This window comes from Sapajus apella, unplaced genomic scaffold, assembly GCF_009761245.1.
Source record: "Sapajus apella isolate SASKATOON/1434 unplaced genomic scaffold, GSC_monkey_1.0 scaffold7, whole genome shotgun sequence".
Classification (NCBI taxonomy): Eukaryota; Metazoa; Chordata; class Mammalia; order Primates; family Cebidae; genus Sapajus; species Sapajus apella.
In genome coordinates, this window is record NW_022436947.1 from 24,156,154 (window position 1) to 24,178,804 (window position 22,651).

General features: G+C 36.7%; 1 protein-coding gene across 1 annotated transcript in view; it reads right to left on the bottom strand.

Annotated features, from left to right (window-relative positions):
• Positions 1–22,651, bottom strand: part of CAPZA2 (capping actin protein of muscle Z-line subunit alpha 2) — a 54,966-nt gene that overhangs the window by 19,132 nt on the left and 13,183 nt on the right. Inside the window, exons 2-4 of the mRNA XM_032276216.1 lie at positions 8,946–9,009; positions 4,584–4,635; positions 1,245–1,308 (exon numbers count right to left, since the gene is read on the bottom strand). Coding sequence (XP_032132107.1) covers positions 1,245–1,308; positions 4,584–4,635; positions 8,946–9,009 — 180 coding nt within the window. The remainder of the gene's footprint in view (positions 1–1,244; positions 1,309–4,583; positions 4,636–8,945; positions 9,010–22,651) is intronic.

The window sequence follows — 22,651 nt, forward strand, 5'->3', positions numbered from 1 at the left end:
CAAGATTTTAGTCTTTGATTTGTTAATATGTAAGATCAGTGTACTGTCTTACATGGAACCATTTTTGCATTTCTGTAAAAATTCTACTTAGTTTTGGTATATTATTCTTTGGATATATTTCTAAATACTATTTGTTAGTACCTTAAAGTTTTAAAATCTGTAGTCCATGTAAAGTTAGTATACTGTTTACCTTTTTGTTTTATATTTTTAGATTTAAATATTTAATTTAAAATCATGCTAGGTTCATAAAGTGACTTTGGAGGCTATCCAACATTTTTAAAAGATCCAGCAAATTTTCTTATAGGAATTTATTCCAAAAAATAATTGTTAATATAAGAGGTACAAAGATGTTTAATATGGCATTGTTTATAGTAGTAAAGCAAAACAAAACAAAACCCAATTCTTCCCAGAGATAAAATAAATTTTGAGATTAACACAATGAAACACTAATAGCTTTGCATATACACACACGTATCTATACATAAGCTCAACATTTCCTTCAGTTACATGCCACCTTCTAGCCTTCAGAGCCCTTCTAGTTTTTGCTTGTCCCTCATAACTATGACTACATATTACATAATGAGTAATGCCAAATAAAAGCTTTGACACGTTTAGTTACTAAGAACTTTCTGTTATGTTCTTTCTTAACCACTTTCGTTTATGTTCTACCTACCAGTTCTTCTTCATGGTGTTTTACATAAATTGTGCTTTATGCAAGCATGATATGCATTCAACTCATACAATTACTATTTATTTAGAAATTCAACCAAAAAAAAAATGCTAGTGACCTTTTGTGGCTTTTCTTAGCTTAGCAAATCTAACTTGTATTTTGGAAAGAAGAGGTTTAATAATTACTAAATGCTAAATTACTCACATGAAGAACTGTAGAATTTCAGAGCAACCAAATTATGATATAAATCTACTAACATATATCCTAGATGTTGGATTAATATAGAATTGATTTTTTCCTATAAAAAATAAGAAAGTAGATTTAAAGTAATTATTTACTAAAATCTTAAATGAATTACATCTGAGTATTTCTAAAAGGGATTTTCTGCTAATAGCATTACTAGTATCAACAAAAGAAAGTAAAACTTCAATTACTTTGCCCCTAAGTGGTTATGATTAAAACATGAATGATTTTTTTATCTTGAAGCATACCACTTCACAGCTCTTCCAGGATATATTAACGGTTACAAACAAAACCCAAGAATAGCCAACTACTATGCTTATATGAAACATACCTGATCTTCATAACCTTCAATTTTTACTGGTGTAAACTGGTCCAAGTTATACTGTGCAAACGCACTAAAAAAAGAAAACGGCAATTACTTAAAATTATATATTTAATGCTTTTTAAAAACAATGGTCAAAAAATTCACCCATCAACATAACGTCTCTTCCTATATTGTGCATGGCAAAATAAATAAAATTATAATAATTCTCCATTATTGAACTTATACTAACTACAAATATCCTCATGGCTATTTTAAAAACTGATTGATGATGTCCAGCTTTCAATGTTTAGCAAAATAAAATTAAATCAGTAAATAGTTTCAACTGGTCTTTTCCTTCAAGACCCTGAAAGTAAATGTTACTGTTAAGACACGCTTGGTAATTATTCAAGTATATATTTAGTATCCCAGGAAACAGACTAGGTGCTGGTAAGAGATGCAAAGAATACTTAGATCATTCTCTGATCAAAAGACTTACGAGTGAATAAAGGAGATAATGAATAAACATAATCATAACACAAAGTAGGAAGCATCGTAAGAGAATTACCAATGAAGCACTGCAGAGAATGCTTTAAAAAAAAATTACATTCTGTTAAGGCAACAGTGAAAAGAGAATTGGGGTAATTTCTTAATAACTGTGAAACTGAAAAACTGAATAGGCTCTGGTTTATGGAAATTGGAGGAACAGGCAGAAAAGAGTAGAGGGACTGTATGAGCAAAATGCCTGAGAAAATACGTTAGGTCTAACATCACAGAAAGCAACAAGCTCAATGCCTGGCACGTTAACGGGTGTTCAGTTATATTTACTGAAATGAACTGAAAGGCTCTGAATGATGGAATAATTACTTTATTTGGGAGGCAGAGCAGAGTCACAGAAGCTTTTTGAGAAAGGAGAACATAGAAGCACTTCTAAAGAAGAATAATTTGGCAGCAGTGTATATGACGAATTGGGCAGTGGAGCAACTAGAGCCAGAAAAAGCAGTTCGGCAGTTGCTAAGGTTAAAAACCACAGAGTGTGAGCTAGGAAATGGTGACGAGATGGATCCAAGAATAAAGCTACTCTCTTTCCTAAGAGTAAAGAATAATACATTACCATATATATGTGTAGAACAAATTCTCAACACTATAAAGTATTATCTAAAAATTATATTTTAAAATTAAATCTATAATCTGGGAAATCACTGTCACTTAACACAAAAGATATTGAGTATTTCAAAACTCAGAAATATATCTCTAAACTTAATCTACTTGGAAACATTCCAGATTATTCTGGATGGCCAGGTGTCCACTGAATTTTCAAGTATTAGCTCCTGAGTCTCCTCTAGAAAAAATAGTTTGGTTGAACAAAGCATTACTGATGAGTTAATAGGAGACTTGTAAATGTAGACATAGCAAAGCAGAGTTAAATTGTTAGCTGGCAACTTATTGACACTGCATGTTCAAAAAAGATGGAAGTGAATACAGAAGTGCATGAGGGTCAGAAAGAAAAAAGAAGCAATTCACTTCTGATTTTCCTAATTCACGAAAACTGTAATTTCCCTAAGAATAAACTCAATACAGCCAGGGCATTATTAATTCTTAAATGATTTATCCCAAAAGTATGTTTTTTTTTTTTTTTGTGACAGAGTCTCACTCTGTTGCCATGCTGGAGTGCAGTGGTGCTATCTTGGCTCACTGCAACTTCTGTCTCCCTGGTTCAAGTGATTCTCCTGCCGCAACCTCCCGAGTAGCTGGGACTATAGGTGAGTGCCACTGTGCCCAGCTAATTATTGTATTTTTCATAGAGACGGGGTTTCACCATGTTGTCAAGGATGGTCTCGATCTCTTGACCTTGTGCTCTGCCTGCCTCGGCCTCCCAAAGTGCTGGGATTACAGGTATGAGCCACCATGGCCAGCCCCAAAAGTATATTTTAAACTAAATCACTTAGAATTTTGGATTCATTTTCCAGTAAGGTCATATTTAAGTAAGTTTAAATATTTAAATAGTAATTTGGTCCCAGGCTGGAACAAAAGCCTTATATTGCCCATAATATAAAATGCCATCCACCTCTAACTTGGGAGGAGGAGATAGAGGAAGAATTGGAAATCTGAAAAGGAGATAAAGAATATGAAATAGGTAGAATTTTATCTTAAAGGCTCAAAACAAGTTAAATGGTGACAATTACACAGTACAGTAGAAAAGGTATTCATCTAGGAATCCTTCATAAAGGTCATATTACTGATTTTTTTAAAGCCTTCAAATGTTCTAACAATAAAGTCAGAGAAATTTTTCCCATTAGTCAGGATTTTACATATTGGGTATTAGACTAGGATGAAAAGTAGCTGATTGGATGGATACTAAACATTCTTTGTAAGAAAGAATACATTATTTCATCATTTTCAAATGAGTGGAGAATTGTAAGGCTCTCAGTCTCTAGGCCTTATTTTGGGAGGAGAAGTAGGGAGAGAATAAATTATTTCTCTGAAATTCCAGGACAGCTGTGAAAAGTCACGACTGGGGTCACTAGTCCAAAGACGATGTGTTAAGATTTAAAATTGCCTAGTTCTTTAAATCACTCAAAAAGTCAGTGAGTAGGTATGTGTCAGGTACTATGTTAGGCATTTATGACTAAATTAACTCTCCAAATTTAAAAGGTCTCAAAAGCTATTAAGGTCAAACATATAAGAAAATGCAAAATCTACATAAAAATGGTAGCAACCACAATTTCAAAATAATTTTTTCCAACTTTGCAAATGTCAAAATGTAATATTAAGTGAGTAAGCCACTGCTAGAGATACAATAAATAATTTCATGTCATAGTTGTACCCCTAAGTCCTTCTGTGATAAAAAATATTTTTCTTCTAGCCTAGTAGAGATATATATATATATATATATATGTGTGTGTGTGCATATATATGTAATCATATACATTTGAACTTGATGTGCAAATATCTATGTCAGATATATAATACCTCTGTCAGATATATTAAAAACACTTTTAGGCCAGGCACTGTAGCTCATGCCTGTAATCCCAGAACTTAGGGAGGCCGAGGCGGGCCAATCACAAAGTCAGGAGTTCAAGATCAGCCTGGCCAATATGGTGAAACCCTGTCTATACTAAAAATACAAAAATTAGCCAGGCATGGTGGTGCGTGCCTGTAGTCCCAGCTACTCAGGAGACTGAGGCGGAAGAATCACTTTAACCCAGGAGGCAGAGGTTGCAGTGAGCTGAAATTATGCCATTGCACTCTAGCCTGGGTGACAGAGCGAGACATCGTCTCAAAACAAAAAAAACAAAAAAACATACTTTTAAAACATCTCTCATTTTCCCATGTCATTTTAGTTAGGTTAGTATAATTAATACTTACTGGGCTGCTCCTTCCCTGAGAAGATTGTCATTATTAAGCAGTAACCGAACATCTGCAAAACAATCATGTTTTCTACATTATTATTTTTATATTTTTCAAGAATGTAATGAATGCCGATTGTTTTGGTGTTGTATTAACACCTCCCACCCCAAACACAAGCAAGATCAAAATAACACTCTGATGACCAAAATAACCACCACAGACATAATATTAAAAAAATTTTTTAAAGGTTTTGGTCAGTAAATAAGGAGGAGAATGAAATAGAAATACGTACTCCTTTATACCCGTAATAGTCAATACAGGCAGACTGTCCAGGAGGGCTAACACGAATCCGTAAACTTTCTTACGACATTATGAGATTTTTTTTTTTTTAAGCTCATCTGCTACTGCTAGTGTTAGTGTATTTTATGTGTGGCCCAAGACAATTCTTCTTCCCAAGTGTTCAAAAGATTGGACACCCCTGCTGTATGTAGTATTACCTCCAAGGAACTAAAGGGGAAGATAAGCTACACTGGAAATATGGTATGTTAAAGTCTGCGGAAAAGATTTAGGATTATTCTTATTTTTATTGAAAAATCCAAGCACTTTGTAAAACATAAAAGAAAAAAAGTCACATATAGCTCTCACCAAAAAAGCCAAATTATTTTCTAGTCTTAGTGTATTTTCTTTCAGTATTTTTCCTAAGCACCTGGCTATTTTACTTAGTTGCAATTATAAAGTACATAATAAAATGTATCCTATTTTTTCATTAGATCAAAATAACACAACCTAAATATTATCCATTAAGAAACTGGTTAAATGTAAAAAGATTACAGTTCTTATATAGAGTGTGAAACTAGGCAGCCATGAAAAATAAAGTACACTTATATTTATCAACATGGAAATACATTTGTAATATAACCAGGAAGGGAAAAATTTCGTATGTATAGTATCATCATATTTATGTATTGTTAAATATACTTCCCAGTGGAGAGATGTTTGAAGTAATTCATTTGAACAATGGGGTGTTTAGATTTTTTCTTGTACTTTGGAAAGTTTAGAATGACTAGAATCATTTTTACAATAAAGCCATTTCAAAAGAAAAAAAAAACCCACTGCCTATTCATATACCTCACCTCTTTTCAGCAACAGTTCCTTATTTAAAAAACAGTATTGTTTGCTAACCACTGAAATAATACCATTTTAATTCTGAAATTAATTGATTTTAAACAATGGATGTTTTTGCCTAAAAAACATAAATTTATAATTACTATTATTTTTATCCCACAAAGTGGGAAGTTCTATTTGATAAATATGATTGTTTTATCATCAACATTTTAAACATAACAATGAACAGTGTATTGCATGGACAGTTTGTCTATTCCAGTTCCAAATAGGTAAATGATTGAAAAGCAAGATCTATTTGATCAGTTAGCTCTACTCTGGAAAAAAATAATAAATCCATGCTTTTATTGTAAGAAGAGTAGAAGAAATAAAAAGAAGATAATTTGAATGAAATAAAACATTATTCTTAAAAGAAGAATCAAGCTGTGGTTCCAAGCCAGGCAACACATAAACCACAGGGCAGAGGATAGGTTTAAGGAATATAGATTTCGGAGCCCTAGTCCAGATCTATGACTACATGTTTGAAAATGAAGACCCATGTTTCAATAATTCTAACATAGCCTAGGAAACAGCATTTGGGAACCATCTAACCATTAAGGTTTTATTAACTCTGTAATTCTAAAATTTTGTGGTGCTTCTTGGAATCATTCTGACAGACACTGTGGTTTTCAATAAAAACAGAAAATAATCACATTCACAAGATATTTCTCTTCAAATATTTAATTCTTTTCTAACCTCTTTTATTGAGACAGAGTCTTACTCTGTCACTCCAGCTGAAGTGGAGTGGCGCGATCTCGGCTCATTGCAACCTCTGCCTCCTGAGTCTGAGTAATTCTGCCTCAGACTCCTGAGTAGCTAGGATTACAGGCATGTACCACCATGCGGGCTAATTTTTGTATTTTTTTTTTTTTTAAAGTAGAGACAGGGTTTCACCATGTTGGCCAGGTTGGTCTTGAACTCCTGACCTTAAGTGATCCACTGGCCTTGTCTTCCCAAAGTGCTGGGATTATAGGCAAGAGCCTCCGTGCAAATATCTATGGCCTTTTTCCTAACTCTTAAATATTCTTTCAGTTAAAATTCTATAGATAGATCCTATTCAAGCTTCTATAAACAGATAAATCTTACATCCCCCACTTCTATGCCACAGCTTACCCTCTACCCAGGCCTATTTAATAAGCTCACCCTAAATGCCCAAATTTACTACAACTCAACAGAGAATATATTAATTTAATGTCAATTTCAAATGAGACTTAGGAAAGCAATTTCTAGGATGCATACATTCTTTTAGGACTTTCCTGATTAAATATGCAGGGCATTTAACTCAAGGTAAGAAAAGTATGTGGAAAACTTTTCTCAAAATTCTAATTTATTCTTGGTTCTGTGAATTGTACAGTTTAGAGGCTACTGACTTTAGCGTAGTCTCACCATTATCAATTTAAGTTACCTGCCACTTTTTGGCCCTAAGGAGGAAGAGACTATCTTCGTTAATTCCCAACCATCAAATGTATTAATGCATATGTCGGTTACAGAGGCTGAATATTAAAAGAGAAGTTAAACCTTACAGGAAGTAGAAATACTTCTGAATTCTCTCCAACTCCCCAGTTCACTACATGAGGTTTTGTAGTTACATTAAACATTTTAATTTCCAGATTTTTTTTTTTTTTTTTACAATGTCAATTTTCCATTCTGCCTTCTAAGTACAGGTCAGTGGTTAAATTTTAAAATGCACAAGAACTGCTATATGTAACTATATGCACTAAACTACATACCATTGTAGTTTGTGGATGACTTCAGGGATTTCAAGGGTAATTTTAACTATATACAACTTTTGCCTGACCTTTTGCCTTTCATAACTAATCTTTCCTGAGGTGAGATTCCATTATATCTTTTTTTTGTTTGGTAGAGATGGGGGCCTTACTATGTTGCCCAGGCTGGTCGCAAACACTTGGCCTCAAGCACTCCTCCTGCCTCATCCTCCCAAAGTGTGGGGATTACAGGAGTGAGCTACAGTGCCCAGCCCTAGATCTTATACCAAGAATAAAAGAAATTAAAATTCTTAAAAAACATTTAACTAGTTTATTCTGTAGTAGAATATTTTAAAAAAAGAAGCGGAAGAGCTCTGTTAATTCACTTATAAGACATGGTAAAGTTCAAATATATAAGAAGAAGAAACAACAATACATTTATAGCTGGCACTAGAAAATAACGTATTCTTCTAACTACTTAAGAAGTTTCATAAAGACATCACTACAGGTCATTTTTCTTTCAAGGATGCTGTTCTTACTGCTGAAGTGCAGCTACAGTTATAGTCTATGGCAACCAGGAGGACTTTATCACAGTTTAAATTTCAGATCTACGGGTGAATAATTATAAAAAATGTCTGCCAGTGAAGTTTAAAGAAAGGCATACTGTGAAGTGATTTACAAGACATAATTTAAATAACAAATTGTTTTTATATGTGCTTATGCAGGATGAAAATGTTTTTCCCCTTTTTCTTTTGGCTATTCATACTGATCTTGTAGGATTTTCTTCAAAAGAAATACAAAAATTCTTTTCGTAATTCCAAAAAAATATATGGTCACGATGAAACATTTGTTGTCTTTGTCTTTGTTTTGAGATAGGGTCTCACTCTGTTGCTCAGGCTGGAGTGCAATGGTGTGATCTCGGCTCTCTGCAACCTCCTGGGCTCCAGTGATCCTCCCACCTCTGCCTCTCAAGTAGCTGGGACTACAGGTGCATGCCACTACACCTGGCTTATATCTATATGTAATATAAATATTTTTGGTAGAGAAAAAGTTTCAACATGCTGCCCAGGCTGGTCTCAAACTCCTGGCCTCAAGTCATCTGCCTGCCTCGTCTTCCCAAAGTGCTGGTATTACAGGAGTGAGCTACCACACCTGGACTGTTGTCTTTTTAAACTATTTAAGGGTTCTATCGAAGAAGTATCTACTATATGTGCTTATAGTTTTACTTAAGTAAAACAATTTACCAAAAATACTCTCCTTTCCCAGAATAAGGATATATTCTAGTCAGTGATACGAATAAAATTGTAGTCCTTAAAAGGGTTAATTTGCTAAGAGAATTATCATATATAAATACATTATATTCTAGCCATTACAATATCCAGACTAACAAATTTTCATCGTAATTCAGAAAACATGGATTTTTCTGCATATTCTCCTTAGCTTATTTTGATTATTTTGGTTTTCGTTAAAAAGGAGGACTTGATATATTAAGCCTGTGTTATTAAACACTCACCATTAAAAACCTCATTAAATTCTCCAGGAGGGGCATGAATGATGAATTTTGCTGCTACACGCACCTAAAATATAAAGAAAGATATAAATGTTCCATATCATAGGCTTCTGCTAAAATAAGCACAAAACATGCAAAATTATACTAATTCAAAGCTCTATGGAAAATGACTTAATAATTTAAGGATAGTGACGCTTGTTCACTCAATCGCCTTAAGATTACTACTGTTTCAATAACTTAATATAATCACAACATAGAGGCTGAATGCATATAAAATATATAATACAGTTAAAGATTTAAGGCTGCTAGCAAACAATTTATTTTTATTTTTTCTTTTTTGAGACAGAGTCTTGCTCTGTTACCCAGGCTGGAGTGCAGTGGCATAATCTTGGCTCACTGCAACCTCCACCTCCCAGGTTCAAGGGATTCTCCCACTTCAGCCTCCCAAGTAGCTGGGATTACATGATCATGCCACCATGCCCAGTTAATTTTTTGTATTTTTAGCAGAGATGCGGTTTCACCATGTTGGCCAAGCTGGTCTTGAACTCCTAACCTCAAATAATCTGCCCACCTCAGTCTCCCAAAGGGCTGGGATTACAGGCATGAGCCACTGCACCTGGCCCATTTTATTTTATTTCATTTTATTTTTTGGAGGCAGGGTCTTGCTCTGTCAGCAGGTTGGAGTGCAGTGGTGTGATCTTGGCTCACTGCAATTCCTGCCTCCTGGGCTCAAGCCATCCTCCTGCCTCCACCTATAGGGGACTACAGCCATGTGCCACCACACCCAGCTAATTTTTTGTATTTTTGATAGAAACATGATCTCACTAAGTTACCCAGGTTGGTTTGAACTCCTGAGCTCAAGGGATCCTCCCATCTCAGCCTCCCAAAGTGCTGGGATTACAGGCGTGAGCCACCACGCCAGGCCAACAATTTCTTATAAGCAATTTTATTTCATCTAAAGTGAAAAAGAATCAATCACAAAAGTTTGTGTGTGTGAAAACAAGATATATTTAGGTATATATAAAATGAAGAACAATGATATACATATTTGACTACAAAGTCACAAAAAAAAAAAAAAAAAGGAGAGAAGAAAAGTCTAAGTTAAAAGTTTTAACATGAGACCTGACTAGATCTTAGAAAGTCTTAGTTCAAAGATAAGTAGAAGATTAAATATCAACAGGTGTGCTAACAGGCATATATTAAGAGAATAAAGCCTATTTTGATAGAGATTAATCACTAATGAAAATGTATCTGAGAGGTTAAATGATGTGCATAATGTAATATTTTAGCACCTTACTTATATATAAAAGCCATCTAATCACACCATTTTTTAGTTCAATAGTACCAAATAGGAAACGCATTTAATAAAGAGATTTTCCAAACAGGCTTTGTGTGAGCAACATGGCTGTTTATTCACCTGGGTGCAGGTGGGCTAAGGTTGAAAAGGGCGTTAGCAAAGGGTGTTGGATAGGAGTTGGTTTTATAGGTTGGGGCAAATTTTTGGGGAGGGGGCAGGGGTGTTACGGAGCAAAATCAGTTACAATGGTGGGGGTAGGGGCAAGGAATATACATTACCACAAGTTCAGTTACAATGGCAGGTGGGGTAAGGCATAAGAGTAGTTAAGATGGCAGTGTGGGTGAGGAGTATTCACATTATCATAAGATGGCATGGATAATGGCAAATGCAGGCGGGGCGTGGGGGGTGATCCGCTGAGGCAGGCAGGACTTTAAACTTTCTGAGTCCGGGCTTGCACATGAAGGCCTGACACATACTACATGGTACCTCTGAATAAGTTGAGGTAGTGTCCCTGAAAGTGTAGTCCTCAAGCAAGCAGCCTCAACAGCACCTTGTCAAAAATGTAAATTCACTGGCCCCAGACCAAGTGACTGAATCAGAATCTCTGGGGACAGGTCCCGGGAAACACCATTTAAACAACATTTCCAGGTGATTTTTATGCACATTCAAGTATTCACTGTATGAAGGGATCATCCCTGGCAAAAACAAAGCCTTAATTTATTTTTATATCTACCACGTTGATAGCACTATCACTGCTTTGATGTAGAAACTAAAAATAATGGAAAGAAAAGGAAATGGCTTGTGTATGTTTGTATTGTGATAATCTGTTTTCTGCCAGCTAAAACTAACTCTCTCTTTCCCAAACTAAAAGCTGTTCAGGCTTTAGGTTAGCTTCTTGAGCCGGACAGACTTATCTTGGCTTCTTCATTTTAGTTATTTTCTCCCCACTGAGTATGTAACTATAGCATGAAGCTGGGGGCTGACAATGGGCACCCAGGAATGCGTTTGTTGATAAGCGGCTGAGTGAAGTGGTATCAGCAGGGCCTGGTAATGTGGGTGCAGTGAGTGCCCAGTGCCCCATTATCTGTAAGTTGTATGTCTTTCATGACAACTTTACCCCTTGCACCTGGCAATGTTTCATTTCTTATGTATCAGTTTTTCTTTTAACTTTTTTGCTTACTCTGCTTTTGTGAAAACTTTGTTTCAGCTAAGTTGCCCCCTCCTTGTTAAAACTAGTATATAAAAGACCACCTAACTTTTTAAGACCACCTAACTTTCGGGACCAAGAGAATTTTGGGTGTTAGACACTCTCGGTCGCTGGCTCAATAAGGGACTCATAATTCAATCTCAGAGTGTGGCACATTCCTTGACTTGCTCAGATACAGCAGTATAGGTGTTATATGTGCATTTACATGCATCTAAGTACACAGAGTTTTAAGAGGAGAGAAACATGAAAAAAAGGTATATAGATGGCTAGAATTAAGATGTTCCTAGTTAGAGGTCACATGTATGACAAGGCCTTCAAAAGATTTAAGACAAAAGGAATTTTTGTAGTTATGAACTTGAAAAGGAACATTTTGTAATTAATAGAACTTTAGGTTCCGGAATCAGATTGACAGCTACCTGACCTCCTCTGCTTCAGTTACCTCACCTAAAAAGTGCATATAAAATAGTAACTAGCTCATAGAATTGTTGGGAAGAGTAAATTACTTCAAGTACTTGGTAAGCACTAATTTAAATACTATTTTTGTTATCATCTGATTATCTTTTTGTTATCTATTATCTGACAACAATCACAGGTTCTGCTTCAAACTTCTTAGTGTTCCAAACTAATGTTGACTGAGAGCTCCAGGGTGGGGGGAGGCAAGAGTAGAGGGCTGGGACTTTTGACCCACCTCCTAACCTCCACTCCAGGGAGGGGAGAAGAGCTGAAGGTTATGCTGATCATCAATCGCCAATGGTTTAATCAATTATGTCTACGTAATAAAGCCTCCATAAAAACCCATAATAAGGGTTTGGAGAGCTTTGGAACAGCGGAACACATGGAGGTCCCTGGAGGGTAGTGCACTTGGGTAGAGCATGGAAGCTCTGCTCCCCTCCCCCATACCTCATCCTATGTATCTCTTAATCTGTAACCTTTGTAATATTCTTTATAATAAATCGGTAAATATAAGTAAGTGTTTCCCTGAGTTCTGTACGCCACTCTAGCAAATTATTGAATAAGAAAAGAGGGTTGTGAGAATCTGGATCTATAGCTGGTTAGTAGTTCCAAATGCCTGGACATGTGACCTGTGTCTGAAGTGGGGGAAGAAGCAGTCTTGGAGACTGAGCCCTCTACCTGTGGGATCTGACTATCTCCAGGTAGCTCCAGGTAGATGGCATTGGAGTTAAATTAGATGACACCCAGCTGGTGTCCACTGTAGAACTGGTTGCTTGATTTATGGTGGGAAACCCCTGCCCCACCAAACACTTGTTCACAGAAGGCTTCTGTGTTGATGTTGTGCTGAGTGAAAGAACAGAAAAAAAAATGTAGTTTGAATCTGTGTTTTGTCCACACACAGACATGAAACCCAAACCATGATCCATTAAAAAAAAAAAACACAAAACTGATAAACTGGACTTAATCAAAATGTAAAACGTGCTCTGTGAAATACTTCTGTTAAGAAAATCAAAAGACAAGCTACAAACTGGAGAAAATATTATCAAATTACATATTCAACAAAAAAATTTCATTCAGAATATATAAAGTACCCTCAAGACTCCAACAGTAAAACAGTAAGCAAAAGACTTGAATAGACACTTCACCAAAGAGAATATATGTAAGGCAAATAAGTGCAGAGAAAGATGCTCAATATCATTAGTCAGTAGAGAAATGAATACTGAAATCATGACATGCCTAATAGTATAGCTAAAATAAAAAAAACGTAACACCCAGTGCTGGTGAAGATGCACAGCTGGAGCTCTCATACGTTTCTGCAGAAATGCAAAATTATTCAACCAGTATGGAAAACAGTCTGGCCATTTCTTATAAAATTAAGCAAGCACACACAATATGACACAGCAATCCCACTCCTAGGTATCTACCTTTCAGAAATGCAAACTTAAGTTCACATAAAAACTTACTCATAACTGATCAAAACTGGAAACAGTCTACCACCTAAATGTCCATAAATGGATGAACAGACAAATAAACTGTGGTACATCTACACAATGAAATATCACTCAGCAATAAAAAGGAACAAACCACTAATATGTGAGACAACTGGAATGAACCTCAAAAGCATTTATGCTGAATGAAATAAGCCAATCTCAAAAGGTTACACAGCAATTCTACAGAATTCCCTGTATATGACACTCTCAAATAATATCAGAATAATGAAGAACAGATGGATGGTTGCCAGAGGCTGAGGTGTGGGGAAGGGAAAGAATGTGATTACAAACAGAGATAAGTGGGGGTGGGGAACCAGGGAGTTTTGGGGTTAATGGAACTGTATTAGTATATATTTAGATTTTGGTAGTGGTTACATTGATCCATACATGAGCTAAAAATCATCTAAAAAGAGTACTTACTGTATGCTAATTGAGAAAATAAAATTTTAATGTGTCTTCAAAACATATTGCTTCTAAAACAGTTAAGAGTACTATTAAAAGGTAAAATACAAATAACAATTTTAAAAAGGCAAGGATAGAGTAGGTTATGGGTGACTGTGCATGCCAAACATTCATTGGAGTCTATTACGATTACATAAATATCTTCATTTCTTTATTCCTTTTCTGCCCCCATCTTCCTATTGAGGTAAGGAGTTATCACGAAGCATTTAAACTAAAGTCTTGATCACTACCACAAGCAAGGTATTAAAAATCTGGTAACATGTTAATAAATAGAATCGAATGCCTTTATTTTGAGGTATTTTTAACACTCCTAACAACTTAAACAAACACCACCTATAAAACTGGCTAAATTGAATTCCTGACAGCAAGCAGTATACATACAGGATATTTAGTAATGCATTTAGTTGTGCTTTAAAAATTTTAGCTGTTTCCAAAAAAGGCAATATACCATTTAGAATTTTAGTCAGTTCTATTTTGGGTTTTCACCAAGAAAGCAAAAATGATCTGTACTGCATTTTTATGCTATGAACTTATTTGCCCTTGCTGTTGCACTAAGTGTACATAGTAACCAAAAGGTGTTACTGGACTTCCACAACATCCAAAGTGAATGGTGGGTCAAAAGTACCACTAAGGGTTGGGAGGTCAAGGGAGCAGACTGGCTGAAAACCCCAAACACAACTTGAATTAAACCAGCTATGCCTAAAATACTTTAATCTGGTTATTTCTCAATTTCAAAAGGTAAGAATCTGACCTTTGGATTTCTCAGGCCCTAGACAAAAGAAAGTGTGTCTCTCACAGTAAAGGTTTGACTGTCTTCCTAAGATATTGTTTAATCATCCAGGTATTTTCTATACACTGCTACAGACTCAACATTCCTCCTAGTTGACTTTAATTTTAAAAATTATTTATTCTAGCTCATTTCTAAATCCAAAAAAGAAAAAAAAAGTCATATAAGTTAACAAGAAGAAGTCCCAAGAGTAGAATTTCTGAAAATAATTACAAATGTATTTCCTTAAAGTTTATCTAACAAACATGGAGGGTTCTATTTACCCTTGGGAATTACAGTTTTTTTGAACAGCCTAGTGAATTATTAGATACATTTCTAGGCTACTGCTGCATCATTTTTCCCCTTACCTACCACCACATGTTATTCTTCAAAGTCAATTCTGGGCAAACTGGAGTCAAAATCATGAAAGAGTTATTACTTTTATTGTATTTTCAATCTAATTCTGGATTTTGGAGGCATACTTTTGTTGGGAATCAGTGGCTATAGGTGGGAGATTATCCCTCCATGATAAAGTCTCTGGCAGCTGACAGGCATACCTCATAACCACCACATCAAGAAGTATAGAGTAGTTTTGAAAGTTAACCTATAGAGCCTTCAAGTATAACCCGAACTAAATGCTGAAATTATATTATTTTCTTTCTCTTGGTTCCAAACATTATGTGGTATAAAACGTACATACAGGTAATAAATATAACATTAAAATAGTTCCATTCTATTCTTGTAGAAGAGCACACATCACAAGTGACTATAAAGTTACCTATACAGAAGATAAAAGTGGCGTGTTCAAAAAATATCCAAAATATATGTGAGCCCTGAGGAAAAAAATAATTTCTGCCCATCAATTGTGTGAGACAATACAAATGTATTACTGTGAAACATTATTTTTTCGTATTTTGTTTTTCTTACGAGCTTACTTTAAAAAAAATAATAATAATTCTTCAAGCAACCCATTACATGCTAGTAATGAACTGTGACCCATAGAATAAGACAAGAATCTATGAGTCCATACTGGCATAAAGAAATAAATGAACAAATGGGGGAAAATGAAAAGCACTTCATTATAGAATTCCAATTAATAAATGTAAAAGGAGTGACTGAATCAGAAAGTCACCTTGGGTGACCACTACAGTAATTCCTGCAGGTAAAACTCACCAAGGGAGGCTAAAAATGGTGGGAAGAATAAAACAACAACAGGATATTTACATGGTTTCTAAGTATTTTTCCATGTGACACTTAATTACTAAAGAATATTAATTTTACACTGAGAAAACTTGCCATACACCACCTTTACCAAATGATCAAAGTTATCAACAGTAATAAGAAGAACTAAGAAACTGACATCATGTGCCCCCTGAAAGTATACACTGAGAACACAACATTACTTCTGTGACACTCCTGCCAAAAATTCATAGGCTGAATCTAATTATCAGGAAACATCAAACAAACTAAACTTGAGGGACAGCCTATGAAATAACTAGTCTTTACTCTTCAAAAGAGTTAGGGCTATGAAAAATAAACAATGATGAGAAACTGTTCCAAATTAAACAAGACCAAAAAATTACAACAAAATTCAATGTGATTCTGGTTTAGATGCTGAACCCGGTGGGTGGAGGGGAGGGTGCATTAGCGATGTAATTTCAGTGACAAATGAATAGAGTCTGTAGATAACAGTATTGTATAAATGTTTAATTTTTCAAGTTTGAATAATTGTACTGTAGTTATGTAAGAGAATGCCCTGAATACAGTCAAGTATTTAAAGAGTGGGGAAAAAAATTCTTGTACTCTGAGGTTGGGGGAGTTTCTTCCTATATTTTTTCTAACTTTAAAGTTTTGGTCTCTGTATTTAGTTTTCAGTCTGCCCAGGATGAATTTTTGTGTCTGATGTGTGATGGGGCTTTTATTATTATTATTATTACTGTACTGTTACATGGATAAATAAAACATTCCAGTGCCATTTGCTAAAGTATATTTCTTTTCCCCACTTGACGAAAGAAAAAAAGGATCTTACATATTTAGTCCTATTTAAACAAAATATTTTTGTTAGAGATATAAAAAACACATCTTACAGTGTAGTAAATTCCAAAAATCCTTCTGATAAGTATCCAAAGAAGTTAGCTATCATCATTCAAGTAGTAGCTGTAAGAACGTGACTTCCAGCCAGGCGCAGTGGCTCACCCCTGTAATCCCAGCACTTCGGGAGGCAGAAGCGGAAGGATCATGAGGTCAGGGGATCGAGACCATCCTGGCAAACATGGTGAAATCCCATCTCTACTAAAAATACAAAACTTAGCTGGGGGCAGTGGCAGGCGCCTGTAACCCCAGCTAACTTGGGAGGCTGAGGCAGGAGAATAGCTTGAACCAGGGATTCGGAGGTTGCAGTGAGCTGAGATAGCACTACCGCACTCCAGCCTAGCAACACAGCAAGATTCCATTTCAAAAAAAAGAAAAAAAAAATGTGACTTCCTCAAGAAAGTCCTAAATATTCCATAATATTAGCAGGCAGCAATAAGTGATGCTATTCTAGAATTTAATAAAGGCTTTGGTTAACACTAAGCAAATAACAATGTAGTAATGTGAAAGCAAATTAATATTCTAATCCTCTTCACCAACTAAGTTTAAAGACTTGCCATGGCCGGGCGCAGTGGCTCACACCTGTAATCCCAGCACTTTGTGAAGCCAAGGTGCGCAGATCACCTGAGCTCAGGGGTTGGAGACCAGCCTGGTCAACAGGGAGAAACCCTGTCTCTACTAAAAATACAAAAATTAGCTGGGCACCTATAATCCCAGCTACTCCGGAGGCTGAGGCAGGAGAATCACTTGAACCTGGGAGACGGAGATTACAGCAAGCCAAGATCACACCACTGCACTCTAGCCTGGGTGACAGAGCGAGAGCGAGAGCGCGAGAGCAAGAGACAAAAGAAAAAAGAAAGAAAGAAAGAGAAAAGAAAGAAAGAAAGAAACGAAAGAAAGAAAGAAAAAAGACAAAGACAGAAGGAAGGAAGGAAGGAAAGAAAGAAAAAGAAAGGAAAGGAAAGGAAAGGAAAGGAAAGGAAAGGAAAGGAAAGGAAGAAAGAAAGAAAGAAAGGCAGAAGGAAAGAAAGAAAGAGGTTGGGTGCGGTGGCTCATGCCTGGAATCCCAACACTTTGGGAGGCTGAGGCAGTAGATCACTTGAGGTCAGGTATTCGAGACCAGCCTGGCCAACATGGTGAAACCCGGTCCCTACCAAAATACAAAAATTAGCCAGGCATGGTGGCAGGAGCCTGTAATCCCTGCTACTTGGAAGGCGGAGGCAGAAAAATTGCTGGAACCTGGAAGACAGAGGTTGCAGTGAACCAAGATCACACTACCGCACTCCAGCCTGGGCAACACAGTGAGACTGCCTCTCAAAAAAAAAAAAAAATCCTAGCAGACATTGCTGCAGTTCACAATGAGTCAGTATCCCCTTAAAAACAAGTTAAACAATTTTAGATTAAATATAGGATGCTAATTACTTGAGTTCTGATTAATTAAAATGTAATCATATCTACTTTTGTTTGTTTACAATTATTTGAACCAACTCATGATTTTGGAAACTCAACAACAAACTGTTCTATTTTAGCCTTTATAATAAAGCAAGACAAATAAGAACTTTTTTGATATGTCATCTATGGTTAAACCTATTTAACTTAATTTACTTTTAAAATACTGGCCAACTTTCCAGGTCCACTGCTTTCAAAATCCTCAAAGTTTAGCATGGCTTTAGTCTGGGAAGAAAAAAAAAAAAAATCAGAGAGGGAGAAATTGCCTATATACTGCCAGATCGGAGAGTGCTTAGAATGGTGCCTGGCAAATAGCAGACCCTCAAATATTAGCTGAATAAACATTTAATCTCCCTTCAAGGCAGGATCTGTTTCCTCTGCTCCATACTCTGTACTCAGTAGTTACTGATTACATGTTGAATAAATCTATAAGCAAGAATAAATTCCCATTTATTTAAAATGGTCAGAGAATGTAGTACTTCAATGAAATGAACATTCTGAGAGTTACCACTTATGCAATTCTGTACATCAGGGGTCCCCAAACCCCAGGCCACAGACCGGTACCAGTCTGGGGCCTGTTAGGAACCAGACCACACAGAAGTGAGGAGTGGGCAAGGCAAGCATTATCACCTGAGCTCTGCCTCCTGTCAGATCAGCAGCAGCATGAGATTCTCATAGGAACGCACACCCTATTGTGAGCTGTGTATACGAATGGATCCAGTTTGTGGGCTTCTTATGAGAAACCAATTAATGCCTGCTGATGTGAGGTGGAAAAATTTCATTGTGAAACATTCCCCCATCCATCCCCACCCGACTAGCCCCTGTGGAAAAATTGTCTTCCATGAAACCCATCCCTGGTGCGGGACTGTGGCTGTAGATATTTAATTTTCAAATAATTTACATTCAAAAATCGCAAAAACTTATGCTAATATAAAGAAACAGTTTGGTGTGGTGGTTTACAGTATGATCTCTGGAGCCAGACTGACCAGGCTGGATTTCAAACCTCTACTAGTCATTAGCTATGTGACCTTGAGTGAATAAATAATATTAGCTATTATTATTATTAGCAATAGCAGTAGATAAGAAGTATGCCTGCATTAGCACAGTCCCAGTATTCTTAAATATAGATCTGGAATACAGACATTTTCAAATGAACAGATGTTAGTTTCTTTGTGCCCTCCAGTGTTCAAGGGTGGCAAATGCCCATGTATTTCTGTGCTCTCTGAAGTGCGTTCACTTCCCATACATCAACATCCTTTCTTCTCACTTGGGATACCACGCTCCCCCCTCCACTTGACCCTGCTAACTTCAAACATCAGTAATAGCAACACAAGAGAGAAAGACGGTGGCAATGCGCAGTTAAGATGTGGAGCTTTACATAAGCAAAGGCAAATGATCTGTGGCCAAGATTTTGGCTACAAGATATTAACTTCTGTAAACCTCAATTTTCAAAGGTAAAAAGTAAAGGAGATGACGTGCATCATTATTTCTCAACCCTTCTATACCTCAGGCTCTAATAAAATATTATCTATGATTATTCTGATATAGCTGATATTAACGCTTAATTTATGAAAAAGAAAACAGAGATCCAGAATTAAGATCTGAATGAAGTCTCCAGATGAAGTCCTCGGCTTTTTATGTAGTTGATATGGCATAAATCTTTTATGATGATTCCTTTGTGAGGAACAAAATAAATCTCTAGGTAATCCATTTCCATTGCTTCCATCATCATCATCATCATCATCACCACACAGTAACTCTCAAATCTACACACCTATCATAACCTCACTCAAGATAAAGATCCTTTTTCTAACTATATTTATTAGAGATCTTCAACAAAATGCCTCAAAGATACCTTTTCTCATTCAAATGTATTGCCTTCTGTTCCTGATCAAATTATTGCCACTACTTAGAAATCATTCCACACTTCTCTCCTATAGTCAGTCACATGATCAGTGAGTATCTGTCTCTTGCTCAAATCCATTCCCCTTTTCTTTGATTCCATTCCATTTTACTCAGACCCAGGCACTTTGTTCCTGGATTGTTATAAAGCTGTCCTACCTCTGGCCTCGTCCTTCTCCAAAATTCATTTTCCACCTTGCCACCAGACTGGTATTTTTCAGTGCAAATTCTGATGTTTCTTACCGGTCTAAAATCACCCAATGGTTCCCCACTGCCAACAAGATTAACTTCAAAGTTTTTAGCATGATATGTAAGGCTCTTCTAAGGCTGTAAAATATTAACTGTTAACAGCATAAGCTCTTAAATAACATTAAGCAAGGATTCAGACTACAGCTCCACTGCTTACTACCTGTATGATCTTAAGCAAACTAAATTCAGTTTCCTCTCTAGAGTAAATGAGATAATACACTTAGAAAAGTGCTTGGCACAAAGTAGGCACTCAAACAACAGCTATTACCTTTGTAATCTTTCTGCCACTTTCTAGCTCCTACAACCTATCCATTCTTTCTCATCCCACATATACACAGTACTGGAGCCTTATCACTCCATTAGATCTCAAAGAACCCTTGTCTTTCCTGTCACCATTCCACTTCATATACATGAATTGGCCATCTTTTATCTACTGTGATAAAACTACACACAGCAGCAGAATATCTTAAACTTTGAAAAGTATCAAAAGAAAAGGTCATATGGAGGCCGGGCATGGTGGCTCACACCTGTAATCCAAGCACTTTGGAGGCCAAGGCGGGCAGATCACCTGAGGTCGGGAGTTCAAAACCAGCCTGACCAACACGGTGAAACCTCGTCTTAAAAAAGAAAAGAAAAGAAAAGGTCATATGGAAAGGAAAACTCTAAGATCAAATTATACTAATAAAACTTCTTGATATATTATTTAGTACAGCAACCATTAGCAAATACCTTTGATAACTGGCTAGCACTATTTAGACCTATGGTTTAAGGCCTAAAATTAAGGCTCAATATTATGTGTGGGAAAATGGGAAAGCCTTGAATGGCTTAACTGCAAATTCTCCTCACTCTGCTCCCACAGACAAAGTCCCCTAGCCAAACAATCTTTTATCACAGGAACAGACACAATTCCTTCTTATCCCTGAGTAGCAAGCTAAGCATGGTTCCCTGCCAATTATCAAACAATGAATGGATCATGTCCTGAAAACCAGGGATCACTCCACCCTCTTGATACTTACTAAAAATCTGCCTCCTACAGCCTGACTGTTCATTCTATTCCCAAGCACAACTCCCATGTGGGCCTGCATGGTGCGCTGTGTCTCCTCTCCTGTGCTGCTGAGTATCTGTGATTAATAAACTACTGTCAATTTCATCTATCCAGTGTCAGGTGTATTTGTTTTGTTTTTTTGAGACAGAGTCTCGCTCTGTTGCTCAGGCTGGAGTGTAGTGGCGTGATCTTGGCTCACTGCAACCTCTGCCTCCCGGGTTCAAGTGATTCTTCTGCCTCAGCCTCCTGAGTAGCTGTGACTACAGGTGTGCGCCACCATGTCTGGCTAATTTTTGCATTTTCAGTAGAAATGGGGTTTCACCATATCGGCCAGGCTAGTCTCGAACTCCTGACCTCGTGATCCGCCTGCCTCAGCCTCCCAAAGTTCTGGGATTACAGGTGTGAGCCACCGCACCTGATCCAGTGTCAGGTTTTATATGTTCTGTCAACCCCACAATTCCAGGTCAAGAATTCCTCCCTCACCAATGGAGTGAAGAGGAGACAACTAAAACAAGGTATCACTTACCGGTGGCTTGAATTTAAGATACGTAATTGGGGACATATCAAGGCACACAGGAAGCAAAGAATTCAGATACTTAAAAATATGTTTTAAGCAAGCAAATAAGCTGACATATAGTCCAAACATTAGAAGGGCATGAGATTCTTCACAGATCACATTATTTTTATTTCAGACATAAATTTACAAGTGTGGTTATCTAGTTTCCTATCAGCCAATGAATGTGAAGGAAGGAGAGAAGTGGCTGACATACAGGATCTGAGCCAGCCTGACAAAGGCTGCAGAAAACAAAGTTCCTTTGTAAGAACAAAAAAATTGCAAACTGAGCCCTGAAATTCAGGAGCTAGTCAAACTTCTTGAGTGCTCTAAACTCCTAAATAACTGAATTTTTACTGAAGAATGCACATTTACATCAATAAATACCCAGATGAAAACAATGATCAGAACTTTGAGTTATGGGATAGCATAAATATTTTAAAACTTCCAATTTGGCCAGGTGCCATGGCTCACACCTGTAAAATCCCAACTCTTTGAGAGGCTGGGATGGGAGGATCACTTGAGGCCAGCTTGGTCAACAAACTGAGACCATGTCTCTGCAAAAAATTTTTTTAAAAATTAGCCAAGCATGGTGGTGAGCGCCTGTGGTCCCAGCAACTTGGGAGGCTGAGATGGGAGGATCACTCAAACCTGGGAGGTCAAGGATACAGTGAGCCGTGACTGCACCACTACACTCCAGCCTGGCTGACAGAGCAAGACCCTGTCTCAAAAAAAAAAAAAAAAA